This window comes from Sturnira hondurensis, unplaced genomic scaffold, assembly GCF_014824575.4.
Source record: "Sturnira hondurensis isolate 20B ecotype Veracruz unplaced genomic scaffold, ASM1482457v3 Scaffold0002633, whole genome shotgun sequence".
Lineage (NCBI taxonomy): Eukaryota > Metazoa > Chordata > Mammalia > Chiroptera > Phyllostomidae > Sturnira > Sturnira hondurensis.
Window position 1 is genome coordinate 1,781,838 of NW_028075264.1, and position 27,155 is coordinate 1,808,992.

At 39.4% G+C, this 27,155-nt stretch overlaps 1 protein-coding gene across 1 annotated transcript in view; it reads left to right on the plus strand.

Annotated features, from left to right (window-relative positions):
• Positions 1–27,155, plus strand: part of TENM1 (teneurin transmembrane protein 1) — a 397,683-nt gene that overhangs the window by 243,662 nt on the left and 126,866 nt on the right. The window contains exons 15-17 of the mRNA XM_037040336.1: positions 3,724–3,985; positions 6,208–6,475; positions 23,956–24,099. Coding sequence (XP_036896231.1) covers positions 3,724–3,985; positions 6,208–6,475; positions 23,956–24,099 — 674 coding nt within the window. The remainder of the gene's footprint in view (positions 1–3,723; positions 3,986–6,207; positions 6,476–23,955; positions 24,100–27,155) is intronic.

Genomic DNA, 27,155 nt, shown 5'->3' on the forward strand with positions numbered 1-27,155 from the left:
CTTTCTACTGCATAGTATTCTATTGTGTAAGTGTACCATAGTTTTTGGATCCACTCATTCACTAATGGGCACTTAGGTTGCTTCCAGCACTTGGCTATTGTAAATTGTGCCGCTATGAACTTTGTGGTGCATAGGTTCTTTCGGATTGGTGTTTCAGGGTTCTTAGGGTATAATCTTGGCAGTGGAATTGCTGGGTCAAAAGGCAGTTCCATTTTTGGTTTTATGAAGAAATGCCATACTGTTTTCCACAGTGGCTGCACCAGTCTGCAATCCCACCAACACTGCACTAGGGCTCCCTTTTCTCCACAACCTCGCCAGCACTTGTTTGTTCATTTGTTATGGTGGCTATTCTCATAGGTGTGAAGTGGTATCTCATTGTGGTTTTAATTTGCATGTCCCCGATGGCTAGTGATGCTGAGCATCCTTTTCATGGAAAAGTGTCTGTTCATATCCTTTGCCCATTTTTCAAATGGGTTGTGTGTCTTCCTAGAGTGGAGTTGTATGCATTCTCTATATATTTTGGTGATCAAACCCTTGTCCAAGGTATCATTGGCAAATATATTTTCCCATATGGTTGGTTCCTTTTTCATTTTGCTGATGTTTTCTTTAGCCATGCAGAAGATTTTTATTTTGATTAAGTTCTGTTTGTTTATTCTTTCCTTTTTGTCCCTTGTTCTAAAGGACATATTGGTGAAAATATTGCTACATGGAATATCTGAGATTTTCCTGCCTATGTTCTCCTCTAGGGTTTTTATGGTATAGCTTGTTCTTAATGAGCCATTACAATACAGATAACTTGTCATGGGGGAAATCCTAAGGAATTAATCATTTTGAGAGCATTTTATTTGGCATTGGAATGGTTCACATGGGTTTTTGGCCACAGATCCATCTTCCACCTCCATGGCATGAGTTAATCAGACAATGTTTACTGTATGTAACAGCTAGGTGGGAAGAGGAGAAATTAGTCAGGGTTCTCCAGAGAAACAATACTGGTAAGAGAAAGGAAGGAAAGATGGAGATCTGAAGGAATTGGCTTATGTGATGGTGAGCATTAGTAAATCCAAACACTAGGGAAGGCTGATAGACTGGAATCTCAAGGAAAAAATTGATACTACCTCTGCAGTCTTGAGGCAGAATCCCTCCCTCCTAAGAGAAATTTCAGTTTATATCTGAAGGTCTTTCAACTAATTGAATGAGACCCTTCCACATTATCAAGGGTAATTGCCTTTAGTTAAATTTACCTAACTATAGATATTAACCACATCCACAAAATACCTCAGCTGCAACACCTAGGTTAGTGTTTGATTGAATAACTGGGTATAGTTGCCCAGCCAAGATGACACAGAAAACTAACTATCACAGGAAGCCTAGGGGAAGTACCCTGGAAAACTTAAAAACCAGTGTCTGCTTCTGGAGATCATCAAAAGCTGGCCTAGAGTTCATCTGAACTACAAGAGAAAATATCTATGCATTTGATAGCTCAGTACATCTAATTTGAAAAGAAATTTAACATTTGTTAAGTCCCTAATATATGCTTGACTCTTAAGTATTCGTGTCACTTACTCATTTGTAGTGGTAGCTAAGTGACAGATCATATTAACCCATTTTACTAATGAGGAAACTGACAGTCATAGATGTTAAATAACTAACTAGTCCAGAAGATACAAAGTTCGTATAGCAGAGCTGGGATTTGAACCCAAGTGTGTATGAGGTCAAACCCATATTTTTCTTACAAAACAAGTAGTCTACCCTGTCTGCTTAATCTTTCTAGAAGTACGATTCCCAGCTCTATGTGCTCTTGTTTGGAGTTTATTTTTATGGGATCTTCTTGTTGTTTGTCTGCATTTGTTTTTGTTTTCAAATAAATAAGCACTACAGTTTTAAGGAGTCAAGAACTAAGATTTCAGTGAAGCAGATGAACTTGCTCAAGGACACAGAGTTAAGACAATGTAGAATGTGAACTAGAGGAAAGATCTCTTGACAAGTAATCTTGGATTTTCCCTATTATACTTGCCTTAAACTGTTCCTGTATTATAATGAATTCAGCCTCTCTGTCTTAAACCATAAGCAGTTTGGGCTTTCTTTTTTTAGTACAAACTGTGCAATTTTTCAAATCCTCTTTTTGGAAAGTACCTTAATATTACAGCTCCTTAAGTGAAAAAGCAACATTAAACTATACAGGATTAGCCATCCTTTATTACTGCCCATTTATCTTTACCTGGAAGATTTCTGCAACAAGACATCATTGGTAATACTATGATAAATACAATAAATGTCATATGAAAGAAGTGGTGAGAAATCCACAATTAACCTTGTTACCTCTCAGGGTATTTTATCATTAAAAAGTGTTTTACAGAAAAAGTCTTTTATACAGGTATGACATACATCTCATATGGATTTAAGTTGCTTTGAATATTAAGGAGCATTATATTGCCCTTTATCCATTTTGAAGTTATAATGATAATTTATGATTATCTTACTTTTATATATTATTTTATGCTTTTTGAATGCTTTCAAGCACATTTTCTCAAAGATGTCATTATACTTGAAAGAGAAGTAAGGTAGAACCATCTAGTGCAGAATAAACAAACCTGAATGTTATGCTCCAGTGCAAGAGTCATGTCAGAGATGCTCTTTCTTGCAGGAGAGGCAGTCTTGCCTTGATAGAGATACAGAGGGAGTTGTCGGCAGAGATGGACAGGTTCCATTACAGGCCATCTTACAAAAGACCACGAGGCTTTCTAGAGGGAACCAGAAATCCTAAATCCAGAATTCAAGGGCAATCCAGAGCCAAAGTGGGTAGCCAGATATGGAGGGTTCAGGCATGGTATTGTTCAAGTAAATTTCAGTGAATGACTCTCCTCTGCCAGCATCTTTCTCCAAAGGCCACCTCAAAGATACCGTCAGGCTTCTGACTCTATGTTTGTGATCCTGAACCAGATATTTAATATTCCAGCTCCTTACTTTTTTTTTGAGCTGCATTAGAAGAATTGGGGGGATGAATAATGCATTAGATTAAAGATGTTGCTGAATGTTGAAATGGTCATCTGTCACTTACCTCTAGGACAAAGGGTGGCAATGATGTCAGAGTTGGCTTTGCAGAAATATGTGCAGTAGTTTTGTTTAAAATAGTACTAAATTGGGCTACTTAAGCCAATCAGAGAAGGACTAATACCATATGATCTCACTTATGTGTGGAATCTAATGAACAAAATAAACTGACAAACAAAATAGAAACAGAGACAAGGACACATGGAACAGACTGACAGCTGTCAGATGGGAAGGGGGAGTGGGGACCAGATGAAAGAAGGTGAAGGGAGTAGCCAAAGAACATATATGTAGGACCCATGGACATAGACAATGGTGTGGGGATGGCCAGAGGGAAGTAAAGGTGAGGGTGGGGAAGAGGTAGACAAGGGGGAATGAGGACATCTGTAATAGCATAAACAATAAAAATTAAGTTAAAAAATAGTATTAACTTCGCTTACAAATTCAGGGTAAATATCAACTGGTAACAGGAATTTTTTCCAGAAGCCTACGGGATAAATGAAAAAAAAAAGTCATCCGTGAATAAATATTGAGCTAGAGGGAATTTATAAAATAGAGAATATGAATGCGTATAGTTGAGTTCCAAAAGGAGGCCAATACACTAAAATTACCTATTTTTAAACTTTATTTTGGTTGTTCATCTGGTTAAAGCTGTCTTATAATTTTCCTTCTCAGCTTTGACCTCGTAGCTGTGGGTGGTATATCTGTCGTCTTAATCTTTGATCGCTCACCTTTCCTATCTGAGAAGAGGACACTGTGGTTGCCTTGGAATCAATTCATTGTGGTGGAGAAAGTAACCATGCAGAGAGTTGTATCAGACCCACCATCCTGTGATATCTCCAACTTTATTAGCCCAAACCCTATCGTGCTCCCGTCACCGCTCACATCCTTTGGAGGGTCCTGTCCAGACAGGGGAACTATTGTTCCTGAGCTGCAGGTGAGTACATTGGCTTTTGAATGTATAAAATCATAGTTTCATGGGGTGCTCAACCATGTATAATGGCTAGAGTCCTTTTCTGGTACTCTTGCCAGTACTATAATGTGCTGCCCTTCATTTATCAAAAGAAGCCTTCAAATATAATCTCCCTGGCACACATTTGCAAAGTGATTGGCCAGGGCTATAGGGTGCTATCTGTGGCCATGGGACAAAGCAAGATGAACTAGCTGTCATGAGAATTAAACCCCGAACCTTGACCTAATGAACACTGTGCTCTATGGAACAAAGCTACCTGGCTCAATTGTGATAACAGTATAATCAATAAGGTGGAACCATTTGTGCTTCTGAAGTGAAAGCTCTCTAAAGCTTTAGTTTTCTTTTATTGTCAAGTTTTCATCCATTGTCATTGTTTTTAGAAGTCATTCTTCTTGTTTAGTTGAAGATAGTTTTCAAGGCTATGGGTTTTTTTTTAATTTTGCTTTTGAGTATTTAAGCTTTGTAATTCAAGGAACATATTTTTGAACCTTGATATTTTAAGATTACTGAAAATTTTTCTGTGTTGAGCATTCAATATTTTCACTTCAATATTAAGTCATTCGAACATCCATAGTACAATTCTCTCATGACACTATGGAAACATGTGAATGGTAGTTAAATGTGGAAGCCACCAAATGGACTCATAAGTCATATAGATGCAGAATTCAAAATGTATACTCAAGAAGAAGTAAATGGACATTCCGAGATTGAATTGTTTTTTTTTTTTCAATTACAACATCCCCACCAACTGTTAGCAGTGCCTATAGGATGCCACTTAAGAACGGTTCACAAAAAATAATGCTCTGCAGGAAAAGGAGTCTAAAGACTTGCCACTCCTGTCTGTCCCATTGTTTTTCCTTAGGAAGAAAGAAAAAAGTATTGAGTACTATACTCAAGTACTTAATGAGCACATTTGACTGAATGCCAATCCCTTCACAGGCATCATTAGGAAGTATGGGTGTGTTGCACCGCAAAAGTTTTCAAACTGATCTAGGATTGCAGGTTTCCTTGGGGAAATGAAATACTAAGGTAGTAAGTGTCATGCTATTTTTCTCTGTTGTGCTTCTGCCACCAGAAGCACAGAAGAAGACAGAGCCAATGGACAGGTTGGTCTCAAATAGCTAATGTAGAGGAAGAAGAACTGGGTAACGAATAGACAAGAGGGATTTGTGCCCTCAAAGAAAATAATGACCAGAAATCCTGGACAATATGAGACAGCATGTGTTTAACAATTAGTTCTACTATGTGCAGTAGTTTGGAAAATGGAAGAAGGGAAAGGGTTTTGAGCTAAAAATGAATGAGCGCACAAAAAAATATCCACAGCTGTCCATGTCACTTTCAGTGTTGGAACAGAATGAGCTCTTTCTTCAGCTGTATTTTAAAAGCTGAAAGTCGTGAAATGAAAAATTTAATTTTAGTGACCACTTTTGGTTGTTTAACTCTATCCGTGCTAATCAACAAATAAGTAATAGCAATTAATTAAAGAAGCCAAGTGGTATTTTCACTCTGGGACCAATGCTTACTATAAAATTTGTACAAGTTATTGGAAGTTATCTGCTTTTCAGTCATAATTGCCAACTTAGAAAAACTTCCCAGCTATTGGTACATCTAGGCACAGAGAAATGTGTAAGCAAAATTTGATTAAATATTTGGTCCTCAGGGTCATTCTAAAGCTCCAAAAAAGATGAGTTTGATGGCATCAGTAAAGATTAATTCTAGGGAATCTATAATGTCTGTCATAAAATATCGCTTGCTAGGCTTGCTCCTGGAGACCTTCCTCTTAGAGAGCCCAGCCAAAATAAGGATTATAGCCATAGTTTTGTGATATATGACTAAACACACCAAACAAGATTTTGTGTATGGGCATACATAAGAAAAAGATCATTTATTGGATCCCATGTAATTTTTGGAACACTGTAGAATAACTGAAATTGTACTTTTCACAGTCTTTTCTAGCAGGAACAAAAGGAGAACAGTCCTCAGGGTTGGCTGGATGTCAGGTCACCATACAGCTTCAATGCAGAATTTGAAACCCGTGGTCACATAGCCTCACACAGATTCTAGAACAAATCTCAATGGCTGCCTGTAAGGTCTCTCCTTTGTCCAGTTTCTAAGCCAACAAAACATGCAGTATTCTTGTCTACCTGTGACCACCGATAAGAGCCCATTTGGCTTTCTTCTTTCAGGTTGTCCAGGAGGAGATCCCCATTCCTTCCAGCTTTGTGAGGCTGAGTTACCTGAGCAGCCGAACCCCTGGGTATAAAACCCTGCTACGGATCCTTCTGACCCATGCAACCATTCCTGTGGGCATGATTAAAGTACACCTCACAGTAGCTGTGGAAGGGCGGCTCACCCAGAAGTGGTTTCCTGCTGCGATTAATCTCGTCTACACATTTGCTTGGAACAAGACCGACATCTATGGACAGAAAGTTTGGGGCCTGGCAGAGGCCTTGGGTATGTCAAAATAATTCTATGTAAATGTCAGTGTGATCATTACAAAACAGAAAGTACTAGTTGCATATTAATTTGTATTTGGAATGATTATGGGTTTTCTTCTCTATAAAGGATCTAAGGCTTCTTTTTTTTTCCATTTAAACACTTGTTGGGGGCCTGTTTAGAATTCCCTTCTAAACATTCTTGCTTCAAATGGGGTTAGTCCCCCTTTCATGATGGCTGCATACCACTGGAATCTCACACTTTCTGACCTCTTCAGCTCTGGTAACTGTCTCCAGAGCTAAATATTGCCTTCTAACTGTTATCTTTTGTGTGGCATTATTTAGGCCATGTTTTGGGATTTGACATTTATCCTGCCGTTTCCACACAGAAACTGCAAAATTTCAACTTATAGGCATCTTCACTTACCTTTTATGTCTAAGATGGTTAGACTCCATTAAATTGTTCCTTTGGCAGGTTAAATAAAAAATCATCCTGTCTTCCAAGTCATCTTGATTTTCTGTTATCTCAAGACTTTAAAACCAAGAATCTTACAGATAGCAGAGATCTTAAGAGGTCCTTTGGGCCTATGGTTTTCACATATTTAGTTCTCTCAGACAAATGACATTTTAAAAAATGAGACTGATAAAGATTTGCCAGCTTTTTTATCTTGCCAAGTAAGGCTATTTTAAAAAGACGAAACCCCACTATAATCTACTATCACCTACCATTACCATAATTTTATAAAGGAGGGATACTTTAACACTAACAAAAGGAATAGCCTGTCTTAAGAAATAACAGTAAGCAATCTGATACTGATGCTCAGGGAGAAAGAGAAAGAGAGAGAGACACCAATGTCTTTATTTTCCTCACTCTGTACCTGACAGTGAAAACTTCGTAAGGGACCTGACAGGTCTATGGAACTGCAGTTGGGAGCCATTGTGCCTTCAGGCAGTATCTCATGGAAACCACCCCTGGATAGATAGAAGACTATTTTTATAGTTCTCCAGAAGAGATGTTTTCATATCCACCCTTGGAAGTGTCTGTCATGGTACAAGTACCATATAACTGACCTACATTTTTTAGACTAGTGTGTGAATTTCCTCTCTTTCTTTCCAGAGGAAAATAGAGAGAGAGAGAGAGAAAACAAAAAGACTGGTGACTCTTCTTTGCCCAATAAACCCTCATATATTTAAATAATTAACTCATCTCTGTTGGACTGTTAGTATGCAAGGAACACATTGTGTTTGCTTGTCCTCAGTTAGTGGGGAATTAGTATAAAGACCCAAAGGAAAGTAAGAAAGATCACTTCTAGAGCCAGGTGGGTTTAAATCATCCCTTATCTACTTACTAGCTAGTCAACATTGAGTAAATTACTTAATCCCCAAATGTTGTTTCCCCATCTATAAAATTGGAATCATAAAAAGAATGTTACTTGTATAGTTATTATGATATGAGGATTAAATGAGGTGAGTAATGCAAAGTGCTTTACACGTGGTAAGAACTGAAAAAAGGTTAGTCACTGGTATGGTTCTTTCACTTCGGCTGTAGCCAGCATATTGGGATCCAAGGTATAAAACATGGAGTCTATGCAGCTATTTGCTACCATGGCTTCTCTAAGAAAGGAGCAGTGGGTGTAACAGGTAATCACTGTGTTAGTTATTCTCCATTTGCCCTCCCTGCAAAACACACACAAACTCTTCTTTGCCCAACTCTGTTATCTGAGAGGTTGGACTCCATGGACTTCGTGGCCTACACTCCTTTGTGGTCTGGGTTTCTTTTTTCATTGAATCAATTGGTGGGCACCATCCAGAGACTGCAGGGTGGAAGAAACAGGTGAGGGCATCTCTCCCATCTCTCTCTCTCAATTAATGCCTATATTAGAAGATGGCAGCTCCTTTCCAGTAGCTCCTCCTCCAAATCCTCATGCCCTCTCTGGCCTTCTGTGTCATTATTCCCACTCCCTCTCTCCCCATATGGTTACCCAGGGGTGTCAGTCTCTGTGTGAGTCACCAGCCCTGCTGATTCCCTTAGCTCTGCTCACACCTCTGTAAGTAATCCCTTCATTCAACTCAGGAGTGAATACTTGTGAACATGTCATCCAATTCCTCCTGGATCCCTGACTGGTATATATGCAAAGCCTCATAGTCTCCTCTCCAGGATATTCTCCTAAAGGCTTTGCTTCACTAGAATAACTCAGCCTTCTTCTAACTTTTCTCCATAGGCTTTGTCCTCCAGTTCCTTACAACCCTCCTCAGAATACCTGTGGTGTTGTTGGGGTCTTGCTTTTGTTTGTTTTTTTAAAAGCCTTTTTTTCCTTAAGTTATGACACTTCGCAGTTTACCCCGTACACTCACGAAAAGCTGACCAGGACAATATCCAGCAGTCATTTTTTGCTAGGGTTCACATAAATGCAGTTCAACCTTAGTTTTTAAAAATAACAGCTATACTGAGATATAATTCACACATATAATTTCACCCATTGAAAGTATTCAACAGTGGTTTTTAGTATTTTTACAAGGTTGTATAACCATCACCAATATCTAATTCCAGAACATTTTCATCATCATCCCACAAAGTAACCCCATTAGTAGTCAATCTCCACCCCTTACTCCAATTTAGGCCCTGGCAACCACCAACCTCTGTTCTGTCTCTGTGGATTTACCTATTCTGGATATTTCAGACAAACAGAATCATACAATATGTGGTCTTTTGTATGTGGCTCCTGTCACTTGGCACAATGTTTCCAAACCTAATTCATGTCATAATATAAACCAATACTTAATTCCTTTTTTATGACTGAATAATATTCCATTGTATTGATATACCACATTCTTTGTTTCTCTATCCATCAGCCTATGGACATCAGGTTATTTCCACCTTTTGGCTATTGTGAATAGTGGTGCTATGACCATTTATGTACGAATATTTATCTGAACAGCTGATTTCAATTCTTTGGGGAATATACCTGAGTAGAATTATTGGATCATATGGAAATTCTATGTTTGACTTGTTAAGAATCTGCCAAACTGTTTTCCACAGTGTCTGCACCATTTTATCAACCTCACTTTATGCACAAAATGTGTTACAGCTTTTCCTTCTAAATACCACTAGTGCTAAGGATTCAAAAATTTTCCTCCTTGTTGTAGTTAAGTACTTTTACTAATTCAGTTTCTAATATGTCCATGGATGATTGCATAAACAACTGAAACACAAAGAAAAGCAGACTTTCCAGTATACACACCAGTCATGAAGCCTCAATTACTATCGTATGCCTGTGTGTATAGGTTTACTTCCTATTTCTATAATTTGTTCCTGGTTTAAACTTCCTCAAGCACTCTCACTTTAAAGTGGCCTTAATTGAAATGCTAAAATATATGTTTTGGGTTCCTTTTTAAGGCTAATAACAATAATAAAAGCAAGAGTCAGTTGACCCACTCAGAAACATCCAGAAACTGTATGAGGTGGGGTGGGGTAAAGTGGGGTAGGTGGGAGGAAATGTTCTTTATGGTGTTTTATGTGTACACTTAAGGGACACATTGTTTTAGGGTGGAAAGAGAAAACTGGTAAGGATCCCAAGGTTTTCCTTGGGATTTCAAGGAAAGCCAATATGATTTCAAATGTGGCACCTCAAATAGAATGTGGAATATTTACCTTGTAGGAAACATCCTCATAACTCGATAGTGGTAAAAGGGATTTTATTCACTACCTAGGCTCCATTTCCATCTCCATGGAGACTAAGAGAATTTTCCCAACAGTGGTAAAGCATTACAACAAGTTGTAGAATGAAGATGGAGAATCTACTTCTCTGAAGATGGATTGTGAGCCCCTTAAGAATACAACAGGAAATAAGTAGTTCAAGTGAAAAGTGGATGGAAACAAAGGGATTAAGAATATTACTCTTGCCCTGGCTGGTGTAGCTTGGTGGATTGAGCGCGGGTCTGCGAATCACAGGATCGCAGTTCGATTCCCAGTCGGGGCACATGCCTGGGTTGCGGGCCAGTTCCCGGCAGGGGACTCATGAGAGGCAACCATACATTGATACTTCTCTCCTTCTCTCCTTCCCTTCCCCTCTAGAGATAAATAAATAAAATCTTTAAAAATTTTTTTAAAACAATATTACTCTTTAGCTCATACCTGAATAAATATAATTAAATCTAAACAAACAAAGAAGAAAACTTTTCATTGTATTTCTGGCCATATTTTATAATCACTGAGGAAAGAAGAAACAGACTCAATTTTGTGCCAGATTGTAACAATTATGCCATATATAACACTTCTCAGATTTGCTTTAGATTCAGAAATCTTAGTACAGTCTTGTGCTAGGCAGAAGAATAGCCACCAGCCACCAAATACATCTATTTCTGGAACCTGGGAATATATCACCTTACGTGACCAAAGAGAATTAAGGTTGCTAATCAGCTGACCTGGAGGTAGATTAGCCTGGATTTTCCAGATAAGCCTGATGTCATCACAAGGGTCCTTAAGTGTGGAAGAGCAAGGCAGAAGGGGAGGTCAGAGATAGAGGAAGTTAGAACTATGGAAAAAAAGGTCCAGCAAGATGCAACATTGCTGGCTTTGAAGATGGGGGAAGGGAACCACAAACCAAGGAATGTAAGTGACCTCTAGAAGATGGAAAAGGCAAAGAAATCGATTCTTCCTTAGAGCCTCCAGAAGGAACTCAGCCTGCTGATACCTTGACTCTAACTCAGTGAGACCCATTTCAGACTTCTGGCCCCCTTAACTATACGATGACAAATCTGTCTTATTTGAAGCCTTTAAGTTTAAGGTAATTTGTTACTGCAGCTATAGTAGACAAACCTTGACCAATATGCTTACAGTCCCACTTATAGCAAGGATTGTGGTTTAAACTATGAGATTTAAAGCAAACCTAGAACAGTTTAGTGCTCTTCTTCCTTCTCATGCCAGTTAAATATGAACCTCTGTCCCACCCATTTCTGAGTGATGGAGAAAGAGGAGACCAGATTTAAAGAAGCTAAATTTGAAGCAATGATGGATATCTAAGTTGGAATGTCCACTTATTTTGAAATGTGGGACTCTTATTTCCCACATAGCCTGGATGTGGGGAATTGGTGGGATCTCTAAGGGCTAGAGTGTCACAAAAGCAGAGTAATTGTTGAGGTTACAGCCACAATGAGAAAAAGACTGCTTGACATCCTAGGATAGCTCACCATTTTTTCCAGTAAAACAGACTTTGCAACCAGACAGATAATACCAGAGTGAACAAATTAGCAGCAGAGGTTGTGTGAATGACTTCCTTGGAGAAGTATCAACGGTAACTGATAAGATTGATTAATCCAAGTACAATATTGATCAAGTAGAAGAAGAGCCAAATCACCCCCAGTGTTGCAGTACAAAAACCACAATCACCAGTTCATCCAGCTTAAAGATTTTGTTGTCTGATACACAGACATGACTCTCCTACTAAAAAGTCCATGTGGGCATTTGAAATAAGTTGGCCTTAGTACTTTTTTTTCTAGCTGTAAATAAGCTATGATGTCCAGAAATCATTGTATATTATTTAGTTTCTTTCCCAACTCTGCTTCTTGCAAAACAATGTAAAAACATCATTATTGTTAACTTCACAGTGCTGTTAAAATTCTAGAGACAGCTTATTTAATTTGACAGACTGGCTTGTTAGGGGGCTCTGATCTGCATCCATTATATGAATTTTGTCAAAATAATTCCCTATGTCTGCCTGTGTCCGCATGCATTATCAGTATGTAATAATGCATTCTGCCTGGTCTTCATTTTAATTAAATTAAATTGCAGTGGTTTGGAGTCCTAGAAGTTCAAGAAATCAGCCAGCTGCCTTTAATGGCACTGCTACAAACAATTCTATTTTTCTTCAAGGTTATTGGCAACAACAAATTGCATAATTATTTAGTACAGTAGTTTGGCTAGAAAGAGTGGTGTTTGGGGGAGAACTAGACTTCCTAAACCAGGGGTGTCCAACTCGTTTTCACCAGAGGCCACATCAGCCTCGCGGCAGCCTTCAAAGGGCCAAATGTCATTTTAGGACTGTATAAATGTAACTACTTCTTAACAGTTAAGTGAGAGATCAGCGCTGCCACCAGGTAGAAACAAGATGGAGGTCTGGATTCATCCTTCAGGTTTTGTGTTGGCCACCTGTGTCCTAAAGGTCCACAATGCAAATAAGTCTGCCTGTTAGAGAGAAACGGGAACGTTAATAGCAATAGGTGCTAAGCTACTGTTCCTTTGTGCACACAAAACATCCCTAAGAACGATGCTTTAGTGTTCATAAATTTCTCTTCAGCAAAAACTAAGCAGGCTGGGAAGCCACAAAAATAACATTTACTGAATATTTTAATAATAAATGGGCAGTGCTTTACAATTTGCAAAGTACTTTCACATACATTATCTCATTTTAATCCTTATAACATTCCTGCCTGGTAGGCATGGCATGATTAGTATGATCTTCATTTTACAGAGGGGGAAACTGAGGTTCGGAAATAACAAGTCACTGGCCTAGAGCCCGTTTCAGAGCAGGGCTTCAAACTCGGCCTCCCAGTCCTGAGTTCTGTTGGCCTTTCACTGCCGCCTCTCTTCACTAAAGAGACCAGCCCACCTCACCAAGTACCCAATTCAACACCCCAGTGGCTTCCTGTCAAAGAAGCTAGCTGAGATAATAATCTTTCATCATTTCTCTCCACTCATGAGTTCATACTTGTTGACTGCGAGTGGGGCTGTTTTATCCATTCAGCTTTATAGGCACAGCACCAAGGAGATGAGTTTTTCAAGGACCTACAAAAATGTTTGCCACCTGAAAAATAAATTTGTTGCCCCAAAATATGAAAAGAAAACTGGAAAATCAACATTAATAAATGTTTAAATAAATGCCTGCAAAATGGAGCATTACTGCAACTCAGTTGTCACACTTATATATAAAATGTTTAATGTTGAATATGGGTTGTGGGTTGTATCCCTCTTAATATGTCTGGTAAGATATGAGAGAGCACCTCAAAAAGTGCCTACCTCCTACCAGGATTTTTTAATGACCCTGATTGATACTCTCTCCGGTAAGCAGCCTGTGCCCATTTCTAACTCCTGGTTATGCCCCTTAGATTGCGAAATCCATTTGGTTAGTCAATCAAGTATTTTTAAGCGGAATAAAATGCAATGGAATGTAATCAGAAAAAAAGAGAATGGAATAGAAATTAGTGGAACATAGCACTATTAAGAGAGTATTGTTGGGGAAAATTTGTTTCAGTTATATGCATGTATGTATATGTGTCTTCCCCATGTGAATGCTGGGTCACAATGTAATGGCTTTAGGGCCTAAGACTTTGAAAGCTATTGGTAAGATGATACATTCAAGATATAGAGAAATTAAATGGTTTACCAAAACCATATGAATTATTTTCCCAAGTCAGCATTTATGACTTTTCTTGCCTCCCAGTGCCCTCTATGAACTTATATCAAGGAATTATTTAGAGGCAGAGAGGAAGGGGAAGATAGAATGAGAGAGAGAGAGAAAGAGAGAGAGAGAGAGAGACCAAGACCTAAGATACTTTAAAAATATATTTTTATTTATTTTTAGAGAAAGGAAGAGAGGGAGAGAATCATCAATGTGTGGTGACCTCTCATGTACCCCCAACTGAGGACCTGGCCTGTACCCCAGGCATGTGTCCTGACTAGGAATCAAACTAGCAACCCTTTGGTTCACAGGCCAGCACTCAATCCACTGAGCTGCACCAGGCAAGGCCCAAGATACATTTGAGAGTAAAAGAGAATGCTGTTCATAATGGCATCAAAACAATACCATAACCATATACTGTTCCAGTTTACATGGTACTTCTATTTTAAGGCTATCTGTAGCTTCCAGTCCTTATCTTTTTAATTTAGAGCAAATAAAAGGTTATTTCTTTAGCATTTCATAATTCTGAATCTTTCTCTTAATAACTATGAGGTAGCATAGTGGGAAAAAGCATTTACTAAAGAGTTACTGGGTTTGAACTCTGGTTCTGCCATTTATTAGCCAGATGACCTTGGACTAGTCTCTTCACTTCTCTGAGTCTTATCATCTCATCTATATAATGACAGTAAATATATCTTCTTCATGAGTGTTTGTGAGTCTTCAAATTAAGTAATATACACAAAAATATATTTAAATATTAGATGTTATGCAAATGTGAGATGATATTATTCTACCTTACCATCCTGAACATGCCTGATCTCATCTGATCTTGGAAGCTAAGCAGGGCCAGGCCTGGTTAGTACTTGGACAGGGGATAATACTATTCTAAGGAGGCCATGAGTGAATGTTCCAGAAGGGAGGTAACCCTTCAGGGTATGGCCTCTCTCACATGACGAATTATCCTGCCCTGTATAATATCTGTTATATCTGTTAGTGCTTAGCAGATCACTTACCTGCCTGGCACATAGAGAAATTCACTGAAGGTTTACTGAATCATTAGAAAACAGTTCCTTGCTTTTTTTTTCCAATTTTTTAACTCAGTTTATTATTGTTGTTAAAGTACGGTTGTCTCCATTTTCCTGGCACCACTTCCCCCGCCCCACCCATCCCTACCTCCCACCCTCAATCCTACCCCTGCCTTTGGCTTTGTCCATGGGTCCTTTATACATGTTCCTTGGTGTTCCTTACCCTTCTTTTCTCTGTTATCTCCCTCCCCCTTCCCTCTGGTTACTGTCAGTTTCTTTATTTCTATGTCTCGGATTCTATTCTGCTCACTTGTTTGTTTTGTTGATTAGTTTCTACTTAAAGGTGAAATCATGTGGTATTTCTCTTTCACTGCCTGGCTTATTTTACTTAACATAATGCTCTCCAGTTCCATCCATGCTGTTGCAAAGGATAGGAGCTCCTTCTTTCTTTCTGCTGCATAGAATTCCACTGTGTAAATATACCATAGTTTTTTGATCCACTCATTTCCTGATGGGTACTTAGGTTACAATCCCTATTAAAATACCAATAACAGAAGGACTGACTTCTGATCAAGATGGAGGAGTAGGTAGATACACTGTGCCTCCTCACACAATCAGAATTAAGGACAACAAATATTTGGAAATAAAAAAACAACCAGAACTGGCAGAAAATTGAACTTTACGGAAGTCCAACAACCATTCATCCAGACTGGTAAGGGGGCAGAGTTGGCTGCCGGCGGTGAGGGGTCCAGACAGGAAAAAGTGGTGGCTGGCAGACCCTGGGTGCAGGGTGGCAATGAGCAGACCCAGCAGACCCAGCAGACCCAGTGAGGTGTGCACAGCGGCTGGCTGACCATGGACCCACATTCATGCACAGATAAACCAGGCGAAAATGGGTGGTGAGACAGACCACACAACCCAGGGCCCCAGTAACGGGAATTAAAGCCTAAAAGCACTTGTGGGGGTTGAGGTACCAGTAGGGACTCCCAGCCTCACAGGAGAGTTCCTTGGAGAGACCCCCAGGGTCCTAGAATGTACACAAGCCCACTCACCTGGGAATCAGCACCGAAAGGGCTCAATTTGCTTGTGGGAAGTGGCAGAAGGGATTGAAATCCAAGAGAGAGTGGAGCACACACCATTGTTCCCTCTCTGACTCCACCCCCACATACAGTGTCACAACCCAGTGACGGGGGTTACCCTGCCCTGGTGAACACCTAAGGCTCCACCCCTCACTACCAAACAGGCACAACCAAACCTAAAAAAAATGGCTCAAATGGAAGAACAGATCAAAGCCCTAGAGCCAGTATATCTATCTAAACAACCAAGAGATAGCCAACCTATCAGATGCACAGTTCAAAGCACTGGTAATCAGGATGCTCACAGAATTGGTTGAATTTGGTTGCAAATTAGATGAAAAAGTGAAGGCTATGCTAAGTGAAATGAAGGAAAATGCACAGGAAACCAATAGCGATGGGAAGAAAACTGGGACTCAACCCAATGGAGTGGACCAGAAGGAAGAAGTAAACATTCAATCAGAACAGAATGAAGAAACAAGAATTCAAAAAAATGAGGAGAGGCTTAGGAACCTCCAGGACATCTTTAAATGTTCCACCATCTGAATTATAGGGGTACCAGAATGGGAAAGAAGAAGAGCAACAAGTGGAAAACTTATTTGAACAAATAATAAAGGAGAACTTCCCCAGTCTGGCAAAGGAAATAGACTTCCAGGAAGTCCAGGAAGCTCAGAGAGTTCCAAAGAAGTTGGACAGAAGGAGGAACACACCAACGCACATCATAATTACATTAGCCAAGATTAAAATGAAGGAGAGAATTCTAAGAAGCAGCAAAAGATAACGAGACAGTCACCTACAAAGGAGTTCCCATCAGACTGTCAGCTGATTTCTCAAAAGAGACCTTATAGGCAAGAAGGAGCTGGAAAGAAGTATTCCGAGTCATGAAATGCAAGGACCTATATCCAAGAATACTCTTATCCAGCAAAGCTTTCACTTAGAATGGAAGGACAGATAAAGTACTTTTCAGATAAGATCAAATTCAAGGAGTTCATCATCATCAAGCTCTTATTATATGAAATGTTAAAGGGACTTATCTAAGAAAAAGATAAAAAATATGAACAGTAAAAAGACAGCAAACTCACAGTTATTAGCAACCACACCTAAAACAAAAGCAAACTAAGCAAATAACTAGAACAGGAACAGAACTGCAGAAATGGGGATCACATGGAGGGTTAGCAACAGGGGAGTGGGAAGAAGAGAAACAGGGAAAATATACAGAGAATAAGTAGCATAGATGGTAGGTAGAAAATAGAGAGGGGAGGGCAAGAATAGTATGGGAAACGTAGAAGCTAAAGAACTTGTAAGTATGACACATGGACATGAACTAGAGGGGGAGAATGTGGTGGGGAGGTGTAGGGTAGAGGGGAGTGAAGGGGGAAGTGGGACAACTATAATAGCATAATCAATAGAATATTGATTTATTTTCTTTATTTAAAGAAATAAATTGAATATTTATAATTGAATAAATTGAATATTTTCTTTATTTAAAGAAATAAATAAAATCACAAGGACTGACAAAAGTATCAATAACATATTTTACATATACAGAACAAACACTTCAAAAATTTATATGGAACCATAAGCAACCCCAAATAGCAGCTGCAATTTTGAGAAAGAAGAACAAAGTAGGAGGGATCACAATACCTGATATCAAACTGTATTACAAGGCCACTGTAGTCAAATCACCCTGGTACTGGCATAAAAACAGACACATAGACCAATGGAACAGAACAGAGAGCCCAGAAATAAACCCATGTATCTATGGTCAGTTAATATTTGACAAAGAGGGCAGAAGCATAAAACAGAGTAAAAATAGCTTGTTCGAATGAAACTCGATTACCAGCTTACACCACACACAAATATAAACTCAAGATGGATAAAACACTTAAATATAAGTCTTGACACCATAAACAGGCCCTTTCTTTCCATTACAGTATTGCATCCCTTTAATCAATCACATTGTTTCAAATAATAAAGACTCCATTTCCAAAATGAATATTTCCTAAAACCTCCACAAAGAAAAATGCCTAAATACTGCCAGACAATAGTCGTCTTACGTTTTATTTTGTACTGGGTGGAGGAAGTGGTGGAAGGGGTTGTTCTTCATTTGTTTTTAAAGCACCAGAAGGAAACTGACTCTTTCACCACCCTCACTTTCTTTAAATGTTTCAAAGATACCAAGCCTCAAGGCCTTGCACTCATACGGTTCTATCTGCCTAAAATGCTCTTCCCTATACTTCACAAGATAAACCCCTTCTGCATAAGGAGGCTTTTCCTTGCCTCTCTATTTTAACTTAAATTATCTTGTTATACACTCTCTCAACACCCTGCATTTTCCCATCACAAATTTTTTGACTCCTCCCACCTTTATGACCTATTTGTGTGTTTGTTTACTGACTGGCTGAATTCTTTTAGTGAAGTTTTCTCTCTAACAATATTAAAGCCTCTGACCTTGCAGAGAGGTACAGCTTTGGGTATATGCAGCTCCTTTGGGATCACAGTCCATCATAACAATTATTGTAGTTTGTGTATGTGTGGGGGGGTGGCATTTGATTTTGCTTTGTGTTTGTTGCTGTCACTAGAATGGGAGCTTCACTGAGGGAGTGCTATCTTGTTCTGTTTTGTTCATCCTCATATCCCCATTAAATATCTCATATTTTTTGGATGACTGAACAAACAAATGAATAAGGACAGAGACTAAGTTTGATCCCTTCCTTGCCTATATAGTTGACCATTGAACAACATGGTTTTGAATTGTGTAGGCCCATTTGTAAGTTCATTTTTTTCAATAAATACTGTAAAAGCATTTTCTCTCCCTTATTTTCTTAATAGCATTTTATTTTCTAAAGTAAACTAATAAAGTAACTTACTTTATTATGAGTACAATATATATATATATATAATGCATATATTCTACATATAATCTATGTAATATTTATTCTTATTTTATACATATAAAATACAAAATAGGTCATCCGTAAGGCTTCTGGTCACAGTAGGCTATCAGGAGTTAAGTTTGGGGGGGAATCAAAGGTTATACTCGTATTTTCTACTGTGCAGGGGTTCATCGCCTGTAACAACCATGTTGTTGCAGGGCTAACTGCATAATGGGATGGTGGGCCTGCCAGGGGAGAGGAGGGCGTTGCCTAGGTAGACAAAGGCACTGACAAATGTGGATGCAAGCTAGTACACCCCCCTGGCTTCTGTAACACGTGGGTCATTTGGATTTCAGGCTTTCTTTTATGCGGGTAGGCTCGGACAAAGCAGCCAGAAAAAAATTAGATTTCAGAGTACAGGACCTCTTGGCAAGAGTATTGTGTGATTACCTCACTCCAGGGTGCTTTTTACTTCTCCTACCTATACCTTATCTTCATCCAGCTATCACTTTTTTTAGCACTGTCATGTTTAAACCTTCTTTTTGTAAACTAGTAGGGTACAGGTCCTAAGTAAAGTATTACCCAATTAAATCTAGTGATTCATTCAAATGCATAACAAAGTAAAGTTTATTTTAAGACCAACAAAGATAGTTCAGTATTAGGAAATCTATAACTATAATTCATCACCTCTAATAGAGTAAAAGACAAAACTGTGACTATTTCTGTGAGTGCTGAAAGAATGGGACATATTTATTGTTTGATTTAATGATTCCTTTTGGGTAAGAAGGTTTTTGATCTACCATTTAAATGTCATAAAAGTATTTTTAGATGCTCCTTGAGTTCATGAAGGTAACATGTAAATTTCTCACACTATCAGACTACTTTTAATTATATATTGACTTCATTATGAATTCTGAAGCCTTAGCCTGAAGCTGTTGAATCGTGTGCTTAGTCTTGTCATATTTTGCACATCATCTTCATTGCATGGAGTCTTTATCTCGGCTACTAAATGTCAGTATCCTATCCGAGTCCTTAGAGGTGAAAGCCACAGCACTAAATTGGGTGTCAGGAGCACTGTGGCCCTCAGCCTTCTTGTAGTCCCCACATCATACAAATGCTGCTGCTATGACAAGCACAATGAGGATCCACTTATTTTTCCAATGTCAAATGGCTCTGAGGGAGCAAGCTGCAGTCTTTCTTTGTAAGCCACTGTAAGATTGGCAAGATGACTAATAGTGAAATTAGAGGTGCAATCCTGTAACCAGAGGACAGAGTCCTCTGCAAAAGTAACAAGCCTATCTTGACAATGATTCTTGTTTAAGGAACATTACAGTAATGGCTTTGTGTACAGGTGAGGGAGAGAATATAGGAAGACAGAAATCCAGATGAAATTGAAGGGTGTCACAAGGGAAGTGGTCACATGGTTCACAGAAAGTATTCTGTCTCATTAATGGCTTTTTCTCAACCGTCTTCCCTATAAATACACACTAGCATAAGACCCACTGTGCCAGCCCCTGGGAAGTGTAGTCCAGGACCCCCCTCCCCTTTCCCGCCCATCTCCGCTCACTGCTGGACTAGGCTGTATTCTCCAGCTACTCTGAAATGTGGATGCATAATTCTTTTTTCCTTCCTATTACAGTATTCTTCCTAGTCTTCACTTCAGAGCGCCAGAGGCTGAATCTGTGGCCTGCATCACACAGTGTTGATGATCAAATGTGATAGGCAACAGGCTGCCTGGGAAATGGTCATGGTCTATCCTGCTTGTTTAACCAAGACTACTAGGCTGTGACAGTGCCAGACAGAGTGTAATGTCGGGGCTCAGCATTTTCAGTGCCAGCCCCCGAGTAGCCCCTTCCTTCCCCGCATATTTAATTATGTGAAAGAGTAGGCGTTTAGTGCATTACAGTCTGCTTCTCCGAGCAGAAGTCTAGGATTGGCTGGTACTGTATTTGGAAAGCAGCTCAACTCTGTGGGGTGAAATGTCTGCCTTCTCCTGCCTTCTCATGAGCCGATTGCAAGCTCCAGGATTATGTCTCATTGGGCTGCTGTCAGAAAGAAACCTTGCCTTGTTACTCTGAGCAAGGAGCCACATACAAAAATGCCCCAACACACAGCTATTCTCATTAAAGTCAGCTGGAATTTTGGATAAGTCTTAAAAATAAATTATAACTTTATTAGCTCATAGAGCTTTCTCATGAGAAAGTAAATCTAATAAAAATTAGAGAGAACTTATTAAGTGGCTGCCTCATTGCTCTTTGCTGTGACTTGGGGGGCTGAGGTGGAATAATATAACTGTGGATTCTGCAGCCAATGTGCTTTTTTTGTTGTGGACTAGAGAGCAATTCAGAGTGCAGATATGAAGAGGTGAAAAGAGTTTGTCTCATTACCATTGCATGGGGAACTCTTTAATTGATACTTTATGTAAGCATTTCCTGCTACAGAGTTGGGAAGATCTTTAACTATTACTGAGTGGAAAAGCAGGCTCCAAACTACCACTGGAGGTTGCTGGGGGCATACTGCTGATCAACAAAATTGTACCACTCACCTTCCAGAAAATTCCAGAAAAAGGATTGTACGGGAGGGAGCTCACCAAGCTTACAAAGTACAAAAGGCAGGTCCTGGCAATGGTAGGGAAGAAGCTGATGGATTTAAAAGCACTCGTAATCATTGTCACTGTGATTATTAATCAAAACATATAAATGTTCGCAAGAGAAGCAGAAACTCTGTTATTCTGCAGACCATCGTGACCCTAAGTGTGACTTCTCACCACCTGAGTTTTCCAACACGTGATTCAGTGCTGCCTTTGTCTTTTTGATTTGATCCCCAATTGGAACTGATCAAATGTAGTCTTGAAAAAAATGCACTTTAGAATCATAGAGTATTAGTACTAAAGGTGAATTATAAAAATGAACAGAGGTCTTTAATGTGAGATCTTCATTTCGGGAGGCCAGTGAACACCCCCTAGGATGATATATCAAATTTTGTGTGCATATGTAATTTTCTAGGAAGATTTATGACTGTTATCATATTCGTAACAAATGGTTCCCTGACCCAAAAGTTTGTGAGAACTCTTAATTCTAGTCTATACTTTGCTCTTCCTCACCCTTACACATACACACACACACACACACACACACACACACATACACACACACACACACTTTGTTGCCAATCAAAAACACAACTCCTAGAGATGGAGAATAATTTTCCCAAGGCCATGCAGCTAAGCTACTGGCAGAGCCAAGAAATGAAGTCTTTTCTGACTCTGGGTCTGAAACCAACTCTTTGCACTCAACTGGGTTATTTTAGCAAGCACTTAGAGACATGATAATACATCAAGATTTCAGATAGCCATGATTGGTGCCAAAGTGTAACCTGAACTAGATTACCTTTGAGATCCTTTTCTTCACCAAAAGTCTGTGTTTCCATCCACCTTAATGGAGAACAGCATTGACACAGATAATTCCAAACTAATTTCCATTTAGAAATTATTTCCAGTTCATGATTAGTCTTTCCCATTCCCCATTGATCTCACTTGCTAATAATGCTTGGTTAGGGCTAATAGTAAAATGAGTCTGCTTTCCATGAGCCTTCCCCAGCTGATGGCAGGGTAGGAGGCCATCCCCATCAGGACCAGCTACATAATTTGCAGGCCCCAGTGTGAAATGAAAATACAGAGCCTCTTGTTAAAAAAATTATTAAAGATTTCAACACAGGGACAGCAGAGCATTAGACCAAGTGGGGGGGCCCTTCTAACCATGGGCCCCTGTCAGACTGCCGAGGTCAAAAACCAGTGAAGCTAGCTTGACCCCTATTGAAGCTTTGGTAGTGTCGGGGACAAAGAGAAGCCAGTCTGGTTTAAAGTTGGCTACAGATGATCTACAAAGTTAGAGAGTTGTATATTCATAACCATAAGGCCTTTTGGCTTATCTATACATGTGCTTCTTGCACACACATGCACATGCACACAGAAATCAGTTTGACTTAAAATACCATCTTTTCCTTTTTTCTAATGCCAAAAACCAGATCTGGCTCACATTAATTTTTCATCCGTGGATCTACTTCACTGGCGTTTAAGCACACATTTTCATTACCAGCTTCCATAACCAAATGGTAAAAGAAGGAATGAGTTCTTTAGGGACGTCTTAAGAATCAGGTGGAAGCACGGACTTGAAAGCAATGACAGACAATCAGCCAGGGATATTTTAGGCTGCCAGAAAGTGGAAAAGAAGCTTCTGGGTATGCAGTGTAATGAGCCAATAATCTCAGTTTTTCAACATGATAAGGACAAAAAAGCATTTCAAATTTACAAATCAGAAAGCTGGGGTTCCAGTAGGTAAGCAGGTTTCCCAACTGAGACAATGGCTGGACCTTGGTATACTTGAGCTGTGCATATTTCAGTAGAGTCACCCAAGCTCCCACATTCCACACTTTCCATTTTAGTGGCATACTAGGGTTCTGAGTTTAATGCACAACATCTGTGCTTCATAAGACTCGAAGCCAAATGTTGGGTGATGCCCCATTGGTTAGCTAGCTATATGGAAAAACCAAAATGTAATGTGCACAACATGCAATTTACATTGGAAGCTCATGCAACACTCGAAGCAAACTCAGACTTCTCAACAAACTGAAGGCCACTTAGCAGAGGAGAAAATATAAATTGGGCAGATTAATTTTTATCACTCTCATGCAGTCAGTTGTTATATAAGGTACTCAGTACCCCAAAGCCAGCTTCCTAAGTGCCTTTTGCATGCTAGAGAGACAAGAAACTAGGCCTCCCTGTACTTCTCCAGATTAAGCCTTCAGAGAGCTTATTTCTTCAATTTCGCAACAGCCTGCAACCCAAAAGCCCATACTAAAGCTTAATGTCTCTAAACATATGGTACACACCTAATGACAGCACTCATTCATCTGTTTATCCAATACGCACTGACTGGTCACTTTTGGATGCCCGATGCTATGCTAAGTGCTGTGCTATACTATGCTGGGTGAAAGGCATTTGCAGTGAAATTTCAATCCAACTCAGAATTCAGTAGCAAATGGAATATCCACACAATTACCAACCAGAATAAGAAGGAAATAATTTTGTTTTTAATTTTCTAATGTGTTATTCATTCTTTGTTTGCAGTATCTGTGGGATATGAATATGAAACCTGCCCCGACTTTATCCTCTGGGAGAAAAGGACAGTCATCTTACAAGGTTTTGAGATGGACGCTTCTAACCTAGGAGGCTGGTCGTTAAATAAGCATCATATTTTGAATCCTCAAAGTGGTAAGCAGCTTTTAAAATATTCATCAATGCTGTTTTCCTAATGCTATACACACACACACACACACATATATATATATATATACATATGTAATACATGTTCATTGCAGAAAATTTGGAAAATTACAAGGAAAAAAATACCTGTAAGTTTGCCACATGGAGATGACCATGTTAGTTTTCTCCTTTCAAATACAAGTCTGATTTCTAATTAGTGCTAGTACAGTGAGACCACTTCATCACAAAGTTACATGAAACTGGGTTTTACTATTATTATTGCTCTATCCCAGGTGATTAACGAGTTTATCTGACATTGTAACCAACTGTTCAAAAGTGGAATAATAATCAGCATATTTCATATAACCTAAGACACCATCAGTTACAAGTGCACCACTATTTTATAGGAAAAGCTGCTAATTAAAATATGGCATGCATTGATAATAAGATACATACTAATTTTAGTGATGTTTAAATGTGAAGCACAATGTGCACCTTCAAATTAAATAATCGTCTATGTAATAGAGTTTCAAAGGGTTGAGTGAACTCTCCCATTTTAAACACAGAAACTCTGCAAAGTGGTATTAGCCACATTTAAAAGCTCAAGAATCTGAGTCTCAGATGGTCATGTGACCTTCCCCAACATTGCAGTCAGTAAGTGGCTAGAGCCGTGTGCTCTTTCTCCTACACCATCATTGCTTACTCACATAAATGGCAGCACATCCTGAAAGAAGCTAGGAGGAAAGGGAAGTGATGGGTAAAAGAAGAGAAGAGGTAGGAGGGAAAGAGTGCTGTCCTAGACTTCACTTACTTTTAAAGCTCCTAATCCCTGGACTTAGGAAAAGAGGAAAAGCAATGAGAATACGACATTCACGTTTTCAGTCTCTGCCTTCTTTGAAACACATTTCCTGCTGTGACTTCCTCCTAGTTTGTAACATAAATGTTAAATAAATCAGGAGAAGGGAACGCAGGTGGCCCTTGCGCCCATGTATCTGTCACACAAACTGATGTTGTTACCCTGGTTATAAATGCTTCAACTCAGTTCCTCCACCTCCCCTTGCACCCTACTGGGAAACCAGTCATTGGTGTTTCCATCCAGCTTTTATTCGAATATCTGCTGGTGAGTTTTCACTGTGAAATCACATTCCTTTTCATCTAAAGAGGCAGAGTCTGAGCAGCAGCCTTCGGTAGAATATGTACTTTGGGTTATTTGTCCAGGACTAAGGATGAGAACATATTGAGGCAGCTACACTCTTGCATTCAGCCATCCTTGTATCCATATTACCTTTGTACAACAAGTGGCTAACATCCAGTTCTCTTACAAGGTCATGAATGGACCAAGGCTAAGAGATCCATTTAATACTCAAACCTATGATCTTACTTCATTTGCGCTGTAGTTGGATCTGCCAAGCCAAAGAGCCAACATGGACTGGGAAATTGCGATTGGCAAAGCCAACCAGGATTGCTTAACTGTAAAATGAGACCATGCACCACAGGCCCAGGATGGGATCCTGAAGGTGAAAGTGTCCATTGTTGTATGCCCCGCTGTGCCTCCTTCCCCCTTTCAAGGAAGATTCAAAATTCTATTTCAAATTGTTTATTTTTTGAAAGCAGAGATTCAGGCACATATAAAATGTCAACTTCTTTTCCATTGTCAAAAGGAGAATCACAGTTTTAAAAGTACAAAAACGAAAGGGCAGATGCCACTTATTAAATTATTAGGTTTTTTGTTTTGATTTGAAAGAGTTTGACATTTTAAGCAGCCATTTCTTTACCACTTACTTTTATTGGCTTGTATGGATTGTCTCTTTCAAATGCCTGTCATTGACATTAAACACAAAATGGGAAATGACCTCAATCGAGCCAGCCCCCAGCTGTGTGCTCCCAGTCCTGTAGCCTCTTACCATTTGCTTCCACGGGCTTAAAAATTCAGAACAGAGGGTAGCCATTCAGAAAGTTGGGTTTTGGCCCCCTCCCATTTCCACAGATGTATTCTCTACACCCCTTATTTGCTAATCATTAGTTTTTAGCTCACAGGTACCACTTTATATCTAAGAATGTTTTTAACAGCTTTATTGAAGTGTAATTTAGAAACATAAACTTCACCCATTATAAGTGCACAATTTCAGTAATTTGCAGTAAATCGTAGATTTGTGCAGTCGTCACAACACAGTGTCCAAAGACTTTTATCACCCCAATAGGATGATACTTTTATCACCCCAGCCTCGCTAAATCTGCTTTCTGTATCTTTCTGAGAATGTTATTCTGAGAAATACACCTTACTTTAGTTTCTTTTTTTAAGGAACATTGGTTCATTTTGTCATCTCAGTTGTAGGCGCATTGTTTTTCTAACCACAAACAGATCACTTGCCAGGAACAGATCTGAAAGCAGCTCTGCCACTGCCTTTCAGCCTCACCTTGGACTCGAACACCTCTCTTGGGACGTATTCAAAGTCTAAATCCCACCCACAAAGGCAGTTTTAGAAGCAGAAATGATAAGTGTGAGGGAGCAGCTTTGGGAAGACCAATTTAGAAAGCAGTGCTCTTTCCCCCTTAGGTCAGACAATCTTTTCTGACTGATTAAGGCAAGGGCTTCGTCTCTCCGGATTCCCTCACTCCCCTTCTTTCTGGAAAAAGCCCAACTCTTTAGGCACCCTCCTTTTTTGATATGACACAGATAATGGATTAGAAACAAGAATCTATCTTCCCCCCAGTTTCCTCTCACTGGTTAAAAAGACACCTGTAATTAGGTTGGATGTCTGCTGCCATTCAAGTCTTCCGTTTCTCTGTGGCTCCACAATCATCATGCAGTGGGTGCTTTCTAGTAGGCAGTGTTTTCAGATCATTTGTCATTTCTGTTGCAGCAATTATATTTACCTGACAATTAACCACTGTTTGTGGAGAATTGTTTCCCAATAGTGTGCCTGATACATATATATGGGTCCTGCTTTCACTGAGACAAACACCAGGAACTTGTGCTTTTTAATATTTTACCTTCGAAATACATCTTCTCTTGAGCGCGGGCCTGTGAACCAGACGATCGAGGTTCGATTCCCAGTCAGGGC